This window comes from Chinchilla lanigera, unplaced genomic scaffold, assembly GCF_000276665.1.
Source record: "Chinchilla lanigera isolate Chin_1 unplaced genomic scaffold, ChiLan1.0 scaffold00159, whole genome shotgun sequence".
Taxonomy (NCBI): domain Eukaryota; kingdom Metazoa; phylum Chordata; class Mammalia; order Rodentia; family Chinchillidae; genus Chinchilla; species Chinchilla lanigera.
In genome coordinates this window covers 1,798,457-1,816,125 of record NW_004955560.1, presented here as the reverse complement: position 1 = coordinate 1,816,125, position 17,669 = coordinate 1,798,457, and the positions used below count along the sequence as shown (strand labels likewise).

At 44.0% G+C, this 17,669-nt stretch overlaps 1 protein-coding gene across 1 annotated transcript in view; it reads left to right on the top strand.

The window, feature by feature from the left end:
- The first annotated feature begins 227 nt into the window (after nt 1–227).
- LOC102025520 (BMP-binding endothelial regulator protein) overlaps nt 228–17,669 on the top strand; it is a 43,413-nt gene continuing 25,971 nt past the window's right edge. The window contains exons 1-6 of the mRNA XM_013509067.1: nt 228–233; nt 1,015–1,114; nt 7,117–7,226; nt 9,209–9,349; nt 11,873–11,977; nt 15,717–15,762. Coding sequence (XP_013364521.1) covers nt 228–233; nt 1,015–1,114; nt 7,117–7,226; nt 9,209–9,349; nt 11,873–11,977; nt 15,717–15,762 — 508 coding nt within the window. The remainder of the gene's footprint in view (nt 234–1,014; nt 1,115–7,116; nt 7,227–9,208; nt 9,350–11,872; nt 11,978–15,716; nt 15,763–17,669) is intronic.

Genomic DNA, 17,669 nt, shown 5'->3' with positions numbered 1-17,669 from the left:
CTTGGGACTGGAAAGTACTTTTCTTTTGCCCTTTTTCATCTGCCTGGCTTTCTGAGGAGGCATTCCACCTCACTGAGGCTGAAGAGCAGGTGTGCCTGGTGAGGAGGAAGAGGGGCATCTGCACCCATGCACTCCAGAGAGGAGGGGTGCGATGGGCTGAGGAAGAGGGGTGTGAGGTTAGGGAAGGGGAGGGAGAGCAGAGGCTGCAGGGACAGAAAGGGTGCAGAATGAGGGTGAGAAAGTAGGGAAGGTAGCTGAAGGCTCCAAAACTTCTCCCATAGGCCTTCAAGGCTCTGCCAGTTCTTCCAAATCAGTCATCAGGGCCTATGCTTAATTAATGGAGACAGATGTGGTTAGCGTGCTGAATCCAGGAGGAGGATTCTTATGAACACAGCTTTCAGGGCTTCTACTTTCAGCAGATTGGCCACTGCACTGGCTGGGGCACTGTTAGGCCATCCCAGGGACACTTGCCATCTGTGCAGAGTGGGGTCTTCCTGGAGGAGGCTGTCTGCAGGAGCTACATGGAGATGGGGGTGGAAAGAGGAGGAAAAGTCTCATGAAACACAGGGTTCCTTTGTGTGTGTGAGGTTGGGTGGGGAGAGAGGGAGGCCCTGTGGGGGTGGCCGACTCATCCTGGTTTGCATAAAATTTCCCTGGTGTGAGGATGGGAGTCTCAAATTCTAGGCAGAGGGAGAAGCTGGTTACCCTAAACCAGAGTGAGTCTTGAAAGGGACAAGATAAAGGCAGTTGGTGGCAGCTGAAGGGAGGTGACCCTGGCTGTGATCACTCTTGGGAGGCTGTCTGTTTGCAGCTGCAGTTTGCAGGGTCCACATGGATGGTCAAAGGCCACTTGAAGGAATCACTTGGACCTGGGCAGTTGCTCCAAGTACCTAAGGATATGGAGATTCCCATGATCCTGGGAAAGGGCCCTAGGTCTGTTCTGGATGTCTCAGTTGTGCAATCTGTACACACTGACTTTTCTAAATGTGCCTTTTTCTCTCTCTCTTTTCTTAGGGAGGCAGGACACAGTGCGTGAGAGAAGTCTGTCCCATTCTCTCTTGTCCCCAGCACCTTAGTCACACCCCCCCAGGACAGTGCTGCCCCAAATGTTTGGGTGAGTGACTATTTTCAGGTCAAAAAAGAATGAATTTCTTTGGGGAGTTTCTGCAGAAAGTGTGCATGCACACTGCTCCCTGGGGTTCCGAGGTGGCCCTGGTTCCTGGCTTACTAGAGACACCTGCTCCTTGAATCAAGAGAGTGGAAGGTGTGAACTGGATGTGGCCTCTTCTCTGGTCTTCCCTTGATTTGGAATCTGGGACACCAGGCTATATAAGACACTGCCCTGCAAGGAGAGCGGGGCTAAAGACACCTTCTGTAGTCTGCTTAAGGCTGTTAGTGGCATATGTGCTAGAGGCATTGGAAACGATGGCCTAGAAGGATGCAGACTCGGTTACCTGCAGGGGCCAAGGGTGCAGGCAGATGGCATACAGTGAAGAAGAGGCTTGTCAGGAAAGAGGGAGGAACAACAGGAAGTGTGTGGGCACTTTTTCTGACCACTAATTGTGTTCCAAGCACCAAACTGCACAGTACTGTGTGTGCTTTTTCTCATGCAGTCTTTTCAAGAAGCTGTGAAATACAGTTGCTGAGAATAAAACTCCTGTGTGCATAGAGGTGCTCTTATCAGTTTTATTGAAGCAGAGAGGAAGGGTCCCCTGAGCCTCTGGGGGTTCTTGGGTACAGATAGGGTCTTTAATTTCTTTCAGCTTTGTGCTCTGCCTGTGCTGTTCTCTTCTTGCTATTTTGTGTTTGTGAAACATCGTTTTGTCCCATCAGAGACCTCCACACCGCCAGTTTTTCCGTGTCCTGTGGTGCCCTTGCATCAAGGCTCGTTCAGCAGATTTCCTGGAGGTCTGCAGCTGGGGAGGGTGGTTATTCCCTGGAGAAGGAGGAGCAACACTGTAAAGCGGAGCACTGAGCTCCCTGTTCTCGGGAGGACTCAGTTACTGTGCCTTGGGCCTCCCACTGTCTCTTCCCTTTGGCTCCAGCCTCCTGTCTGCTAGGGCTCACACTTCCCTTCTCTCCTTTCTCCCAGTTTGCTTTCTCCACCTCCAAAGCCTCTTGCTGATTCACTTTTCTCATCCACAAGATTCCCACAGCCAGACTCTGAAGTCTGTTTGCTTTTTATAACCAGATTGGCAAGTAAAGGTATCTTGTTAAATTGCCACAGTTTTCTCCTCTCTGATGAATTTTAATATACTTTTGTTTGCATTATTTTGTTTTTCTTTTCAGACCGTCTTGCTATGTTGTTCGGGCTGGCCTTGAACTATATAACCTAGACTGACATTGAATTCCATTAATCCTCTTACCTCAGGTTCTTAAGGCCTGGGGTTCTGTGATACACACCATCATATCCAGCTTCTATTATATTTTCATCGAACAATGTTTTCTGTTATACATACACATATGTTGGGCATATTTGATTAAAGATATTTCCATGAATGATTTGTTTACCACTCATGTGCACTTATGGCCCTGGAATGTGATGAGCCCCTTCAGTGTGGCAGGGATAACCATGTCATGGGCCGTGGAGATGCAGTGCTCCTTCTTCTGGGGCAGCCATCACAGAAGGGATTTGGACCTGACCCTAAGGATAAGCACGCTTGATTAATGCTTTGAAGTTGATGCCATGGATGTGATGAGTCTGCTTAGAAGCTTCCCACTTGAGCAATGGCTGTTGTGTTGAATGCATGTTTTTCTGATCATTTGTGGTTTTAAGACAGACTATAAAAGGAAGAGTAAGTTTTGGGAAACTTTGAAAACCATACTTCCTCCAAGTAAGACCTTCTTTGCTTGGGCAAAACTGCAGAGGGAAGATGTGGAAGTGGCTTAGCCCAGGCAATCCTCCCCGTCTTGGAACCACTCCTTTAAGTGTTTTGTCTTAAATTGGGCCGTGATGACTTTGGGATTAAGTGAAGATTTTGTGTTCTTTGGTCATAAAAAGGAACATATTCACACACAAGAAGACAGACAAACAGAAAAAAAAAAATACCAGGGTGTGTCTTAGATGCTTAAATCTTAGTCTAGTCAGACTTTTAGCTGTCTGGGCACCGATTTGCTTTTACATTTTCCCTTAACCAGGATTCCTTCCCACGACATACCTCAGCCTTTTGCTTTATAAATTCCTTGCTTGCTTTCCTCCTTTCCAAAGCAGAGTCTCATCAGACATCAGCACGCACAGAGCAGTGCCCAGCACCCTTCCCAGGGAGACACAGCCCAGGACCACATTTGAATTATGTCAGCACTGGTAATGATAATGGTCACCACCTGCCATGCATTGGTGGTGTTGGTGAATGCCGGGCGCTGCTCCAAGAACTTTGTAGCCATAATTTTAGGTAAAACTTAACAGTTTAGCAAGGGATAAGTTAAGTCATTGGTCACATTTGTTCACGGGTATTAAAATTCAAAGGAATTGTTTCATTTATCAATTAATGAATCAGTCAGTTGATAGGTCAGTCCTGTCATCTACCCATCATCCGCCCATCCATTCATCCAACCAACTGTCCACCTATGCAAAATACCGAGTTCAGTGAAAATGGTAGAAGAACAAGCTGTGGGAAAGGAGTAAAGGGCCATTCTGTCTATAGGAGAAAGCGTTCTGGAGAGGAAATGCGGACCTCAGCCATGAAAGAGATGTATTTTGATTGGTAGAGATGAAAGTTTTTATATAGAGCTTTGTATCCATTTATCTCTTGTCTTTGCTAAAAAGGATTTGAGGTAACTTACAAAACACCTGAAGCACATGTAGATAAAACATGGAACAAAGGCACATGAGGTTATTACAGCTTTAAGTAAATTGCTTAACTGAGGCAAAGCTGTTTTTACATCTTACAGGAAAGAAATATATTTCAGATGGAGTTTTAAAGGAGCATCATGTTTAAATTAGTGAAAAATTACTTCACCCTCGTTTTTACAATAAATAAAAGAAAAACTATATAGTGTTATCTCATGCACTATAATGTCTTAAAAATAAGGTGAGATTTGGCGGTAGTGATTATAACAGGATGGGCCAAATAAATCCATGTCATTTAGGCTGCACACAGCTTTCTGATACTTTATAATAATCCTAGATGGGTTCCCTAGAGGAATATTCAGGGAAATATCTTGTGTAGTCTTAAGTTCTCAGAAAATTCAATAGACTTGGGACTAAGGTACACATAATACTCAAAGTGATTGAAAAGTATGGTGAATGCTTAATTTAAAACATTTCTTACAGGAAAGAACATATTACAATGAATCCTCCTCAAAATGCTCTCCTTTGTTTCAAACACACTTATCCCATCATGTTTGTCACTTTCTGAAGCATTTCTGGAAGTCATCTTTCATGTGTCTTTAGTTAGGCTGTCATAATTGCCTGAATTAATTGCAAATAATTTCCTTCCATGGTACTTTTGACTTGGGGGAAGAACTAGAATTGGCTTGATGTCATATCTGCTGAATAAATGGATGATGACAACCTGTCATGTTTTTATGAGCCTGACTTTCTGTTGGACAGCACTTGGCAGCAACATTCATTGTACTTTTCACACTTGTGAAGATATTCATGAAAGAGGGCTTCCAGAACTGCTTCAGAAAGTTGCAAGAGCAGTGGGATAAGTGTGTTCAAAGCAAGGGAGAGGATTTTGAGGGGGATTAATGGCAATGTGTCTTTTACTATAGTAAATTTTTAAAACATTCACTATACCTATATTTCAAGAATACTAATTGCCCATGTTACTTGGAACATTAACAACCTGGATCCTAAATGTTCTTACTAGTAAAGAATGTTTTGTTATACAACTTAATATTAATGCCACCAACAGAAGTGCTGATATGACACATTGACTCTGTTGATGCCATTTTATGAGTAAAGTTAGCAAGGCACAGAGAAATCTTACTCAGGTCACAAAGGAGTCCGCCTGTGGGACCCAAATTACAACTCACGTCACCTTTTGAGGACTAACAAGATTATTCTCTGTAATGAGAGCCAAACTAGTGATTTAGTTCTGCATTTCTACTGTATTCTGAGCTGCAAGCTTACTCTGGTAAGAAAATAATATTTTTTATTGACTCTTACTGTGGTATTTCAGTAACTCTGATTCTAAGAAGAGCGCTTTGTGTGTGTTTATAAGTATTTCCAGCATTTCACTGGGCTTGCTGGTAAATCAAGATTGCTATTAATTTTTTTTCAGGAAGAGAAGAAGATTACAGGTATAAATATGATCGATCAGTAAACATGAATCACTGGTTTCTTAACTTAGTTTTTAATTAAAGTAATCCTCTAGGGATGACTTGATGTGCTTCAGGGAGTAGAAACTCAATCTTGAAAGAAAGGAAGGGATTGGATTTTGCTCTGTATTTGGGTTTTGCTTTCTTGGAATTTCCAGTTGTCAGTTCAGTCCTTATAATGGGAAACTGGGTTAATTCTACAGAGATATGACACCTCTAAAAGGTTGGACACTTGGCGTGTGGAGTTGGATTCTGCCTCTGTGCCATTTGAGTTAGCTGCACCCTTTTATTCCTTTTATTTTTTTTTCTTCAGCACTCAGGATTAAACACAGGGCTTTTGCACTCAGCTACATCCCAACCCTTTTTTTTTTTTTAATTTAATTTAATTTAATTTAATTTAATTTTATTTTATTTTATTTTATGACAAAGTCTTACTAAGTCACTAAGTGGGCTAGGCTCAAACTTGAAATCCTCCTGCCTTGATCCTTCAGATGCTAGCCTTTATGTAATTTTTGTGTGAATCAACTCAGTGTGCTATAATGAAATGGCGTAAGTGGGTAGCTTTTAAACAATAGAAATTGTTTCTCATCGTTCTGCAGGTGGGAAGTCCAAGATCAAATTGGTTGTAGATTCTGCATTTGGTGAAGGTCTGATTTCTAGCTCATAGATAGCATCTTCTTGCTGTGACATCCCATGATAGAAGGGGCCAGGGCTTTGTCTCAGGCTTCTTTTACCAAAGTGCTGTTAGGGTTTATATCTAGATGTCTCCCCAAAGCCTTATGAGGTCATAGGTGGGGCTTTTTATCTAGAGTGTGTGAGGCTGGAATTAAGGATGTACAATAACTAAATCAGTCCACTGATTGATTGGTTTGGCACCACCCTCGTAGCCTAGATAGAATATACAAGGGTCAGAAAAAATCTGCTAAGGTCCGCCCTCCTTTGCTTTGCTACCTTCTGCCTGCCATGAATGTCTTTCCTCTGTGAGGCCTCTTTGCCATGCCACCGTGCCTGAAAGTCAGCCAATTATGGACTGAAACCTCTGCAAACTGTGAGCCAAATAAACCTTTTCCCCTTTAGCTTTGGGTGTTGGGTATTTTGTCTCAGCAATGACAAAAGCAGCTAAGACAAACAACACCCCCTCATGACTGCACCGTCTCTCCAAGTCCCCATCTCCTAGAGCTGTCACATTGGCAATTAGGTTTTAGTGTATGAAACCCTAACAGTGCTTTTGTAAAAGAAGCCTGAGACAGAGTGCTGGCCCTTCTATCACGTGAGGTCACACATGTGTAGATGATTGCAGATGCTGTTTCATTCGTTCCTTTTGCTCATTCTAGTCCTTGAGGTTTCCTGACTCCTTTTGTCTCCACTCGTCCTCCCACTTCTACCCACTTTAGGGGATGATTAAACAAGTGTTTAAAATGCACATTAGGTATCCCAGCCGCTAGAAGTCTTCTGTGACTTTTCTGTCCCCACACTTCCATGTTGGTTTCTTCCCAGAGCTTAACCTGTCATTGTATCAATATGACCTCTGTGGGTTTGTCTGCACAGTGGACTGTGAGCCCCATGCAGGCCCTTATGTCTAAGACGTCATGGTTCGCTATGATGGATGTGTGTGTAGTCATGATTTGTTGAACTTCCAGGTTTACGTGGAAACAAACTCTTTTAAACAATGACTCTAAATCAATGATCCCTGGGGATCTTCTGGCACATCTGGCTCAAGGCTCTCTTTTTGTGCACCAGACTTACCTGCTCTTGGGAGGTTCCTTAACAACCCGTGCTACAATTGTTGATGACAAAATAGGACATCCCTGGCTTCCATCTCTCTCATGCTGTGCTGTTGCTTCCCTCTAGGTCAGAGGAAAGTGTTTGACCTGCCCTATGGGAGCTGCCTCTTTCGCAGTGATGTGTATGATGATGGGTCCTCATTTTTCTTTGACAACTGCACAACGTGTACCTGCAAGGTGAGGTGGTGTAGAGGGGCTGTGGCACACACCCTACCTAGAGGGTGAGGGTGTCAGGATTATTAGTCAGCAGCAATGCTGTTTATTTATCAGACGCAGGCATCAGTGGTGCCACTTCACAAGTGAAGTCACCCTCAAGGTCACCAAGAAGTTCATGTGTGACACCTATTATTCAGATCATCCTCTGGGAACACACATGGTGACTCCTCCCAGTGGGAGCCACATTCTGAAAATTGTTCTGAGAATTCCCCAAGCCAGCCACATATGTATGGTCATGTTTTCTGGCTCCAATACCCCGTGTGAATTGTCAAACACACCAGTAAGTTACAGTGACTTTAATCGTATTGAGAGGAAAAGATAGGCATGGATTTATGGTTCAAGCTGAGCCTGGCAGTTGGGGAAGAGAGTGTTTATGTGTTGCTCATTGTTCCGTATCTTCCTGGAGCCGTGGTTTCCTTTTCTCCAAAGGCAGCTGGTGGTGTAATTCGTGGTACAGAAAAGAATTCCACAGCCCCAGAGATTCAGAGGGTCACATCACACATGCACAGACATCCTTATGATGTAAACTATATGTGAGACCAGGAAGAGAAGCATTTACTATGGAGGGCTTTGGTATCTTTGCTACATAACTTGAACATCTGGGGGACCCAATTTTAAAATAACTTATTTTATTGGTGGTGGGTGTTGTTGCTTTGTTTTTGGTAGTTAAAGGGCTAGAGAGAGAGAGAGAGAGAGAGAGAGAGAGAGAGAGAGAGAGAGGTGTGTAGATGTGAAGACCAACTAGGAGACCTACAGTGACAGACATATTATTCCAGAGTTAACAAGTGCCTGTTGTTCAAACTAGACACCAAGACATGCAGTTTGAGAATGGATAATGCTTTTACAATTACTGAGTTGATTTTTAGTAGTTCCTATGTACCATGTACTTTATGTTTGAAATGCACAGTAAATCAGAGAGCTGATAAGCAAAATCAACAGCACCAAACACCTTAAGTAATAGATCTGGCCCTGTCACTCTCTAGAGGTTAAATGGCCTGGTCAAGGTCATGTCTCTCACTGCAGAGTTCTAGAACTTAGGCCCAGTTTTGAGACTGCTCACTCAGTTCCTTTACAAACACAGCACACACAGGGGCAGTGTCACCTAGGGTGACATGTTAGCTCTGAATTGATGCTCTTTGAACAAAGACGTCTGCCTTTCCATGAAACTTATAAAGGTGGCATGAAGACAAGGCAGAAAACCAGGAGAGCTTTGTTAAAGAAGAATGTGGAGGAGGAGAAGGACAGGAAGAAGGAAATGTTTTGGTGTGCAGTGAGTGGGGCTTCCTTGCCACTCACTGGCTGGAGGGGACTGGTCTCTTCAGCGTGGAGTTGTAAACCACTGCAAGGTGGGGAATGTGTGCCTGCTGCCCTCAGGCACTAGAATCCCCCACAATCTACAGCAGATGCTGAGCAACAGGTAACATTTTGAAGAGAGTAAAAGTTTTATTTCAAAACATTAAAATATAGCCGTGTCTTAGTTACTTTCCTCATTGCTGAGACAAAATAGCTGACACTCAAAGTTAAGGGAAGAAAGTTTTATTTAGATCACAATACATAATGGGTTAGCTCCAAGAGAGGGTGGCAATGACAGAGGAGCAAATGTTCATGGTGGTGGAAGACAGCAAAAGCAGCAAGAGAGTGAGACAAGACCCTTTCTCTTATATTGTATGTAGGTTATCCACCCTAGGATGGGTGTATCACTCACACCCTCAATCTCTGCATTGGACCATGAATCCATCACAAACTCTAGATTGCACAGCCTCTTAAAAATCTGCCCCCCATGACTACATGAGGCTTTGTGGAGACATGTAGACACAAACCATAAGAATCACCTATAAATTTTAGAGGAGTTATATGTGGGTTATTGAAGGAAGGCCAGGTAGAACACCTGGTCTACCTCAAGAAAGTCATCTTTAATTTTCTGTCTACCTTTGGATCCCCAGGACTCCACTGTGGTGTGTAAGAAGAAGTGCTCCCACCCCAGCAGTTGTGACAGAGGCCAGGAGGCCTGTTGTGAGCAGTGCCTCTTGCGAGTGCCCCCAGAAGACATCAGCATGTGCAAGTTTGGCAACAAGATTTTCCGGGTATGTCACAGGTCAAACTTATGGGCACTATTGCCCAGTGCTGACTGTTAAACAGGTCCACAGTAATGCAAGTTGGAAAGCTCTACAATCTATGTGTATGTGCACATGTGAATGCATTGTGTGTATCTTATACGTTCATGTGTATTGCAGTATTATATATTTAGAATTAAGTAAGGACATATGGGACGGTGAGGTAACTTTTGAAAAGTGTTTATCTTTGGCTTTGTTGCTGGTAGAACAACCAGTCCTGCACTGCACAGTTGCCCCCAGTGTTGTGAGCACCCACTGTCAGGAGCATCTCATTCAGGTGGAGCTGCTCAGGTACAGAGTGATTCCCTCCATCCTTGAGGAAAACAGCCTGGATAGGAGATAGGAGAATACTAGAACAAAGCCCAAGACCTGCATCTGGAGTGTAATGGCCACTGCTTGCCAAGATGACCCCCACATCAAGATCCTGATGGAGCTCAGCTTGCTGTATTTACAAGCTTTTTTAAAAGTCCCTTTTCCAAGTGAAATTTTCTCCTCTGGATGGAGAGGTCTGTCCTAGTGCAAGTGGCCAAACATAGTGGTCCACAGAGGTGAGAGGATGCTGCCCCAGTTAAAGTGACAGGTTGTCTGCTGGCATCTGGCCAGCTGAGAATGTGTGATTTTAAGTATTTCTCGGTGGTCACAGTGGGACCATTACACTTCAGATGTGGGTCTTGGTCTTTGTTCTAGTATTCTCCCATCTCCTATCCAGGTTGTCTTCCTCAAGGATGGAGGGAATCACTCTGTACCCAAAGATGTCACTTCATGTTACCCTTGGGAACTGAGACCTCAGAACCAGCTCAGTTGTGGAAGCTTCTTGGGCCAGACTGCCTGGTCACCAACACAGCTAGAAGAGAGGCCATGGTTCTAAAGTTCTCTGAGAAGCCGTGATGTGTTCTGCCCATTGAGGGCCATGTGTGTGTGTTGTGTTTACATCAGCTTTCAGGACCACTCATTGTCCTGTACACAAAGTTACCTTTGCCTCTAGAGCATGGAGATAAAGTGGATGCCCTCTCACGATGGGGTTTTGTGCAGAGTGCTTTCAAATCTTGTAAACACACCTCTTTAGGTGACTGCAGCCTGAAATAATGGACAGAGACACTGAGTCTGCAGAAAAGTGTTCTTTAAGTCAAGTTGAGTCAGTTGTTTTCATCTGAAAGGCACCAGAGGGCAGGCAGTCCTTAACATAGCTTCAGAAGTAAAGAACAGGAGGAGTCAACAAAGATGGAGACTTGTTTCTCTGGATCCACAAGCCCTGGAAGGAGTCTTCATTGTGTTTTAGGCCCAATTCTGTGGCCTGTGATCTTAGATCACAAGTATGGATGTCATCTCTGACTGTTCTGTTCTGGCTGGACTCTGGGCAGTTGCTGATCATAAATCCAGTGGGCCAAAGTAATTCCTCAAGTGTCTCTTTCTCTGTGAGCAAGGAAATGTGTACTCAAATGCTACTCTGCATTATGGAGGAGGGTGCTGGCAGGACAGGGACAAGCTGTGTATGGCCAGTGGTGTCTTCTGTCTGTGCTCTACACTGTCATATGCCCCCTTTGCATGTCCAGAACTATGGCTCATCTGGGAACAAACCAACTGCCTTTGGCCATCCCAGTTAACTCCTGCTACCTGAGATAACAACCATTTCAGTCCTATCAAACGGAGGGAAATTAGAATCTTGTTAATGTATCATGTATGAAAATTCATACTTGCTGTCATGAGGAGGAAGATGAAATGTGACCTGGTTAGACACGCAGGAATGCTTTTCTATCCTGGAGGGAGAGAACCCACACCCACCCTAAAATCCTCTCTCATCTTTGATATTATGAGGTATGATTAAAAAATACAGTAAATGTTTAAACAAACAAAAAAATTACAATGATAAAAGACACATTCCCAGGAATACCTTTCAAAATACTCCCCTCACTTTGCGTATACTCATCCTAACATCCTTATTCCTGGCAGTCCTCTTTTCTAAGTGTCGTTAGCTGCACTATTGTCTCTGCCTCTATGTTCTCAGTCCATTCAGAACATTGATCTTTCACAGTCATTTTGATTTTGGGGAAGAGCCAGAAGTTGCATGGTGCCAGATGCAGTGACTAAGGTGGATGAGGACAAACCATTTTGTGTGAGCCCATCTTTCAATTGGATGGCACTCACCTGCAGCATTCACTGTATTTTTGTGTATTTTTTATCACACCCCCTAAAGATACCCAGGAAAGAAGACTTCAGAACTGCTTCAGAAACTGACAGGAAGGATGGGATAAGTGTGTTGGAATTGAGGGGGACAATTTTAAGTGGAATTCATGGAAATGTTTCTTTTACTGTAATCAATTTTTTATAATTTAAACATTCAGCTTATATTGCTATCATACCTTCGATATATGAAAATTCAGACACATTATGTCTAAGGATGCATTTCCTGACTCAGGGTGAGACATGTGTTCCCTACGGAGCAGTCCCACCCACTGGCCCAGCTCCCACAGAACCCTGTGCTCTGTTCCACAGGAGGGTGAGGTGTGGTCCATGGCCAACTGCACCATCTGTGCCTGTGTGACTGGCAGGACGGAGTGTCGCAGGAAGCGGTGTGTGCCCATCAGCAGCTGCCCGCAGGTATGTCTGGACATTGGTTGCCTTCTCTTCACCTTAGCGCCTTGGGAAGCATCCTGTGTAAATGTGGTTGCTTGCCATCTTCTGAATGCAGAAGCCAGATCTGGCAAGGCCTTCACATTTCCAGGTAGCCAAGACCCCAGCAAAGCTTCCTCCTTCTGCCCAGCCTCACCTCATGGAAACAGTTCCGGCCAGTTCTTGACCCAGCTCCTTGATGTCTTACTGGCTTCTCCCAGTTCCTTGTATAAAACCTCTCCAACTCTGCTTAGACCTGTTCCCCTGCTTTCTTTTGCTGCATTTTCTGCTTAATGTCCTAACTATCTTTGGCCTTTTCCTTCCTAATCTCCCTTCTCAAATCATAGGTTTCTTCTCATCAACAGAACTAACAAATTCTTCAAGAAGTTTGTCCTGCCTAGCAGCCAGGGGTCTTTGCTCAAGTTCTCTCACTACCCTGGCCCCAGATGGAAAAAGATAGACAGCTTTTAATTTCATTCACGCCTGGTATTATGATATACAAAAAGTTGTTTTTATTTCAGTGCCAAAGGAGGTACAAGAAAACAACAGCTGCTGCCCTTGTACAGCTGAATAAAGAGGGGAGAGAAGATGGCAAAAACTCTACTCTTCCTTTAAACAGCCTCAGACAGACAACTGAAACCCTCCTATAAAAAAAGGAGGAGATGTGATAAGTAGACTTGAACAGGAGATGCTTACAAATATTCATTGGGGGGAAGGGGTTCACATCATTTATGCCATCCTCAGGAGGCCCTTCCTCCAATGAGTCTCTCAACACACGTTAGTAATCTTGTCTTCCTTCTCCGGCAAGACACAAACAGGGGCTGAGCCAACCCAGTGGCTCAAGCAGCTCACCTGCTGGGCCTAGTGTGGCCTCCAGCTCCACTTGGAGCAAGGTCAGTGGTTATCACTGTCCTCTTGGTGCAGGGGGGGTATGTTAGTTACTTTTCTGTCATTGCCAAGACAAAATACCAGACACCCAAAGTTGGAGGGGGAAAGGTTTATTTAGCTCACGATTTCTAGATGTTTCAGTCCATAATTGGCTGGCTCCAAGGGTGAGTGGCTTCACAGAAGAGATCAGTCCATGGCAGGTAGAAGACAGCAAAAGCAAGCAAGAGAGGGAGACAAGACTCTTTTTGTCTTTTATGTTGTGTGCAGGCTACCTGCCCCAGGGCAGGTTAGCACTTACACCCTTAATCCTTGCTCTGGAGACTAGTATCGCACCATGAATCAATTCTTGCTTCAACATTAGATCTAGCCACCTCTGAAAAGCCCCACTTATGACTGCATGAGGCTTTTGGGGGACATCTAGATACAAACTATAACAAAGCACAATGTTCTTTGTGTCATCATCATCTCATGAGTGGTCCTTGTTCTAGGACCACATTTGAGCTCCCTGCCAAGCCCTTTCCCAGTCCCTTCCTCTGCACCTTGCCAAGCTTCTTAGCATTCTAAGCAGGCTGCAGCCATAGAGATCACTTTTCTGTTCCTACATGTCTTTCCAGCAGGTCCTCCCCTTCCCACTTCCCTTCTTGGAGGCCAGTAGAAGGCTGTGGAAGGTGGCTTAGCCTCCCATGGGAATCCTTTGCACTCACCTGTCCTCTCCAACATCACCTGGGAGAATTGAAAAAGCTAAAGTGACATAAAGAGCATCTTTATGTTTCCTGCTCTGTCCTTCTTGGCCACCACACAGCTCTTTTACAGAAGTCTAAGTGTCTTGCTGAAGAAGGATTTAATGTGGGATTCTCTGCCTGCCCGCACTGGCAACTCCACAGGGACAAAGGAGAAGGCTTGTGAGAAGGGCTGCCAGGTTTCCAGTAGGGACTGGGTCAGGTCATCTCAACACTGTCCTCTCAGTGCCACTGATGTGTACTGAGGCTTTCTCTGTGGTCCCAGTACTGATCACACTTAACTCTGAGACCTCCTGAGGTGGGGGCTGTGAGCACTCCTCTTCCACAGGGGGCTGCATGGTGTCCAGACCTTCACAGCCAGTGACATGGAGCTGGGCTCTCTGGCTTCACACATTGCTATTGGTTTATTTCCCACCTGACTTCATGACATGACCTGCACTACGTTCTTTCCCCAAGAAAGGACATATCAGTTTCTGCCTCCATGTAGATGTATGGAATCAAGCCACATTGGGATCCAGACTTGGTGTTAAACCTCTTTGCTCCATCGGGATAGAAAGGATTGCTCTGTCCTCCTGGGCCGTCATTCTAGGGGCTGAGCTGATCCATCTGGCTTTGTCCCCAGCTGCTTCCAGTTATGACAAATTAAAGGAGGCTGCATGCCAGACAGAAACAGATAGCAGAGCTGTGGGAAATGAAAAGGTGTCCCGATGCCCCCAAGCCATGGCATGGCTGAGTGGGGCTGAGTTTGAAGTCTCATTCAAAGTTGCCATGGCGTTTAATGTGTCCTAGCTGGAAACAGAATGAGATGCAAGAAAACAGAATGAGACCTGGTTCTGGTTCTGTAATAATCACCCAGCCTTTTTAAAGTCAATATATTTGTTTATTTTTAAAATACCTATGTCTGTTCTGATGCAACTCTCTTCAGTTAGTGAGCAGTTTCTGACCTGTGTGTCCTTGTCACGGGCCATGCGTGACTTCTCTGTGGCCCTGTTTCCTTGGTTCCTGTAAACCCTCCATCTGGAGGGTAGTGGGGTTTAAATGAGTTACAGTGTGGGGAGTGTATAATGTGGGACAGAAAATTAGTGTTCAATTCTCTTAAGATAAAGGACGATGGAGGATGGAAATCCACAGTGTGAAGAACACAGCCAGGTTTAACTCTAGGTTCCACCTCCTCTGTTGCATCTACAACACATCAGTTTATCATCTTCAAGAGGGTAAATGCCCAGCTCATATGGTTCTCCTGCTTCTTAACAATGGCTGTAATAATCTCTCACATCCTTAACTCTGATATAGCTAACTCCGCACACCCCTGCAACTAATCCAATGTTATGTGATGTACGTGAGGGATCTATAGGACATCTATGACAGAGAAAGTGCTCCATAAATGCTGATCTTCTTCCATGTTCCTTTCCCCTGTGATTAACCGCTGAGTCAGACATGAAACAAAGTTGTCCTCTGGGCCCTGAGAATGTGCTTGCTCTTCTAAATTTCATGCAGTAAAAACATGAAAAGTTGCACAATGAGGGGAAATTGCACCAAATTTCCAGAAAGTGATAGAAATCACTTACTGTTTCCAAGCCCTTAGCCTCTTTGACTCAGCGCTATTGGCATCCTAGTGATTTGACATGGGTAAGACACCACTTTCTGCAAGAAGGACTCTGAGAAAGCTTGACCCGCAATACACCCATGTCTGCAGGATGCATGAGCCCTAAAATGGAATTGCAGTTCCTTGTTTGGGCTCCTCCTGAAACAGAGGAGAAAGGCCCTGCTGGACTAGCAGGTTGGAAGGTAGAGCCAGCTGTGTGTGTGCCCTGCATGTCTGGGAGGGGACTGAAACTTGGCACCTGCAAGGCCTGTAGAACTCACACTTCTCCAAGGACAGAAACAGGAAGGCCTTCAGAATAACAAGACCTGGCCTCAGAACCCCGTACCTGAAACCTCATTTTACCATCATTAGCACCTTCTGGGTGCTGAGTTCAAATGCAGCTTGGCCTGATTTCCTTGGTTTATCTGATATTAGATTTGAAAAAAAAAAGAGCTTTGTCCTCAGCAGACTTTGTTTTTAACATTAATTCTGTATCTGTTTTTCTCCTGATTAGGGTAAAATTCTCAACAGAAAAGGATGCTGCCCGATTTGCACTGAAAGTAAGTTCATTGCTTTGAAGATGTGCTGTTGGTATTTGTTTGGCAGTTTGTGGTGCGGTAAGGAAACTCGTGGTGTCATTTTCTGCACACTTTAATTCTGTGGGCCTAGGGTGGAGTCACCCTTCCTCCCTACAGACACATTAATCAGACATAATCCTGTCACAGAAGTCCAATTGAGAAAAATGTGGATTTTGCATCATAACTTATTGCTATGAGAATCAAGAAGATAAATGATCTGGTGAGGTTTTAGAAAGGGCCAGATAACATAATGTGCATTTTAACTGCTAATAGCATTTGCAGTCATAGCCGCTAAGATAATGACATCCAGGAACACAAGAAAGCCGTAATCGAGGAGGGATTCTCCATCTCTCAAGATGAAACCACACAGCTGTGCTTTCTCCCTCAGCCCAACCCCTGCTGTTCACTCCTTTGCCTGGGCGCTGCCAGGGTGGCTTTTGTGAGAGGTCTCAGAGGTCATTGACTCACAACAGCATTGAAATCCTGTGACTTTTAACTGAGGTCTTGGAGCTTCTTTCTGCATGTGCCCTGTTCTGGAAGCCTGCTGAGACTACACAAGCACGGGACTGCACAACGCCAGGGCCAGTTATGGCAACGGATTTCCCATCAGATGAACATAAACATATCTGCATATCACCTTCTCAGTCCTCCTCAAATGCGTATGGTGTTGAGATAGCTTTCTGAAGTATTTCATTGAAAGAGGGTGTTGGTACTGCTCTGTCAGATTAGCTCTGTGTATGCTAAGCAAGATTAACAAAGCCAGGAAACCTATTAGGAAGTATCTTTCAAGGCTATCAGGATGTGAGGAGTGGGCTTCATGGCAGAAGATACCAGTGTTCCTGGGGACAGGCTTGTCCCTTTCATGTATCTAACATCAGAGTTTCTATTTCTAACAGTAATCTCAGGGTCTTGTTTAGCTTTGTTATTTGAACTGTTATACTTTTGGACAGTAGGTATGGAGGATCATTTTATATATATCTAAAACATATATTGATATGTATTTATATTGCTATCACCTATTATATAGCTACCATGTATTAACTATTTTAGAGACAGAGCCATGAAACAGTTATACACTGGAGAAGAGTGCTGGTTGAGTTAACAAAAATAAATTATAGACTTACTAAAAAGATTTTGCTTTGAAGATAATGAAGTACATAAAGTAACTTGAAGGAGGCTATAAGTATGATTTAATAGAGTTCAAAAGCTAATGCAGAAGAATTTGCTGTGGTTAACATACTAGTTGATTTAAAGTAATGTGTATAAACTGTAACATTTAAATGTCCTACCAGAGTGTCTCTAAAGAAAAAAGGGGCTTTTTATTTGTATAAGTATTAGGAATTGAACTCAAAAGGTGGTGGTAAGCCTATGGCACATGTGCCATAGCAGGCTGTTTGTTATCATTGAAACCTTTAAAAGATTTGCAATCACTGAACCTACGGCTTTTGCATAGAGCTACATTCTCAGCCCCTTTCCACTTACTTTTTATTTTGAGACAGGGTCCTGTGAAGTTTCTGAGTTGCTCAGGTTGGGGCTAAACTTGTAGTCCTCCTGCCTCATCCTCCCAGGGAGCTGGGATCACAGGCATGCACCACCATGCTTGGTTCACAATGCATTCTGGTAGACTTGTTGGGATGCCTCCAGACCTCCTACTTTGAAATTCTTTTTGTCATTTTATCCAGGATCGAGAACAAATATTTAGGCTCATTTTCCCTCCTCTGTCAATTATGAAAGCTCTTCAGCTATGCAGATTTTTAGGATAGACTGAGCCTATAAAGCAAGCCTTGTATTTTCCAAAACCAGAAAAAATTATTTAATTTTTATTAAAACACGAATACATGAATGCACTCTCTCTCTTTCTCTGTCTCTCTCTCTCTCACACACACACA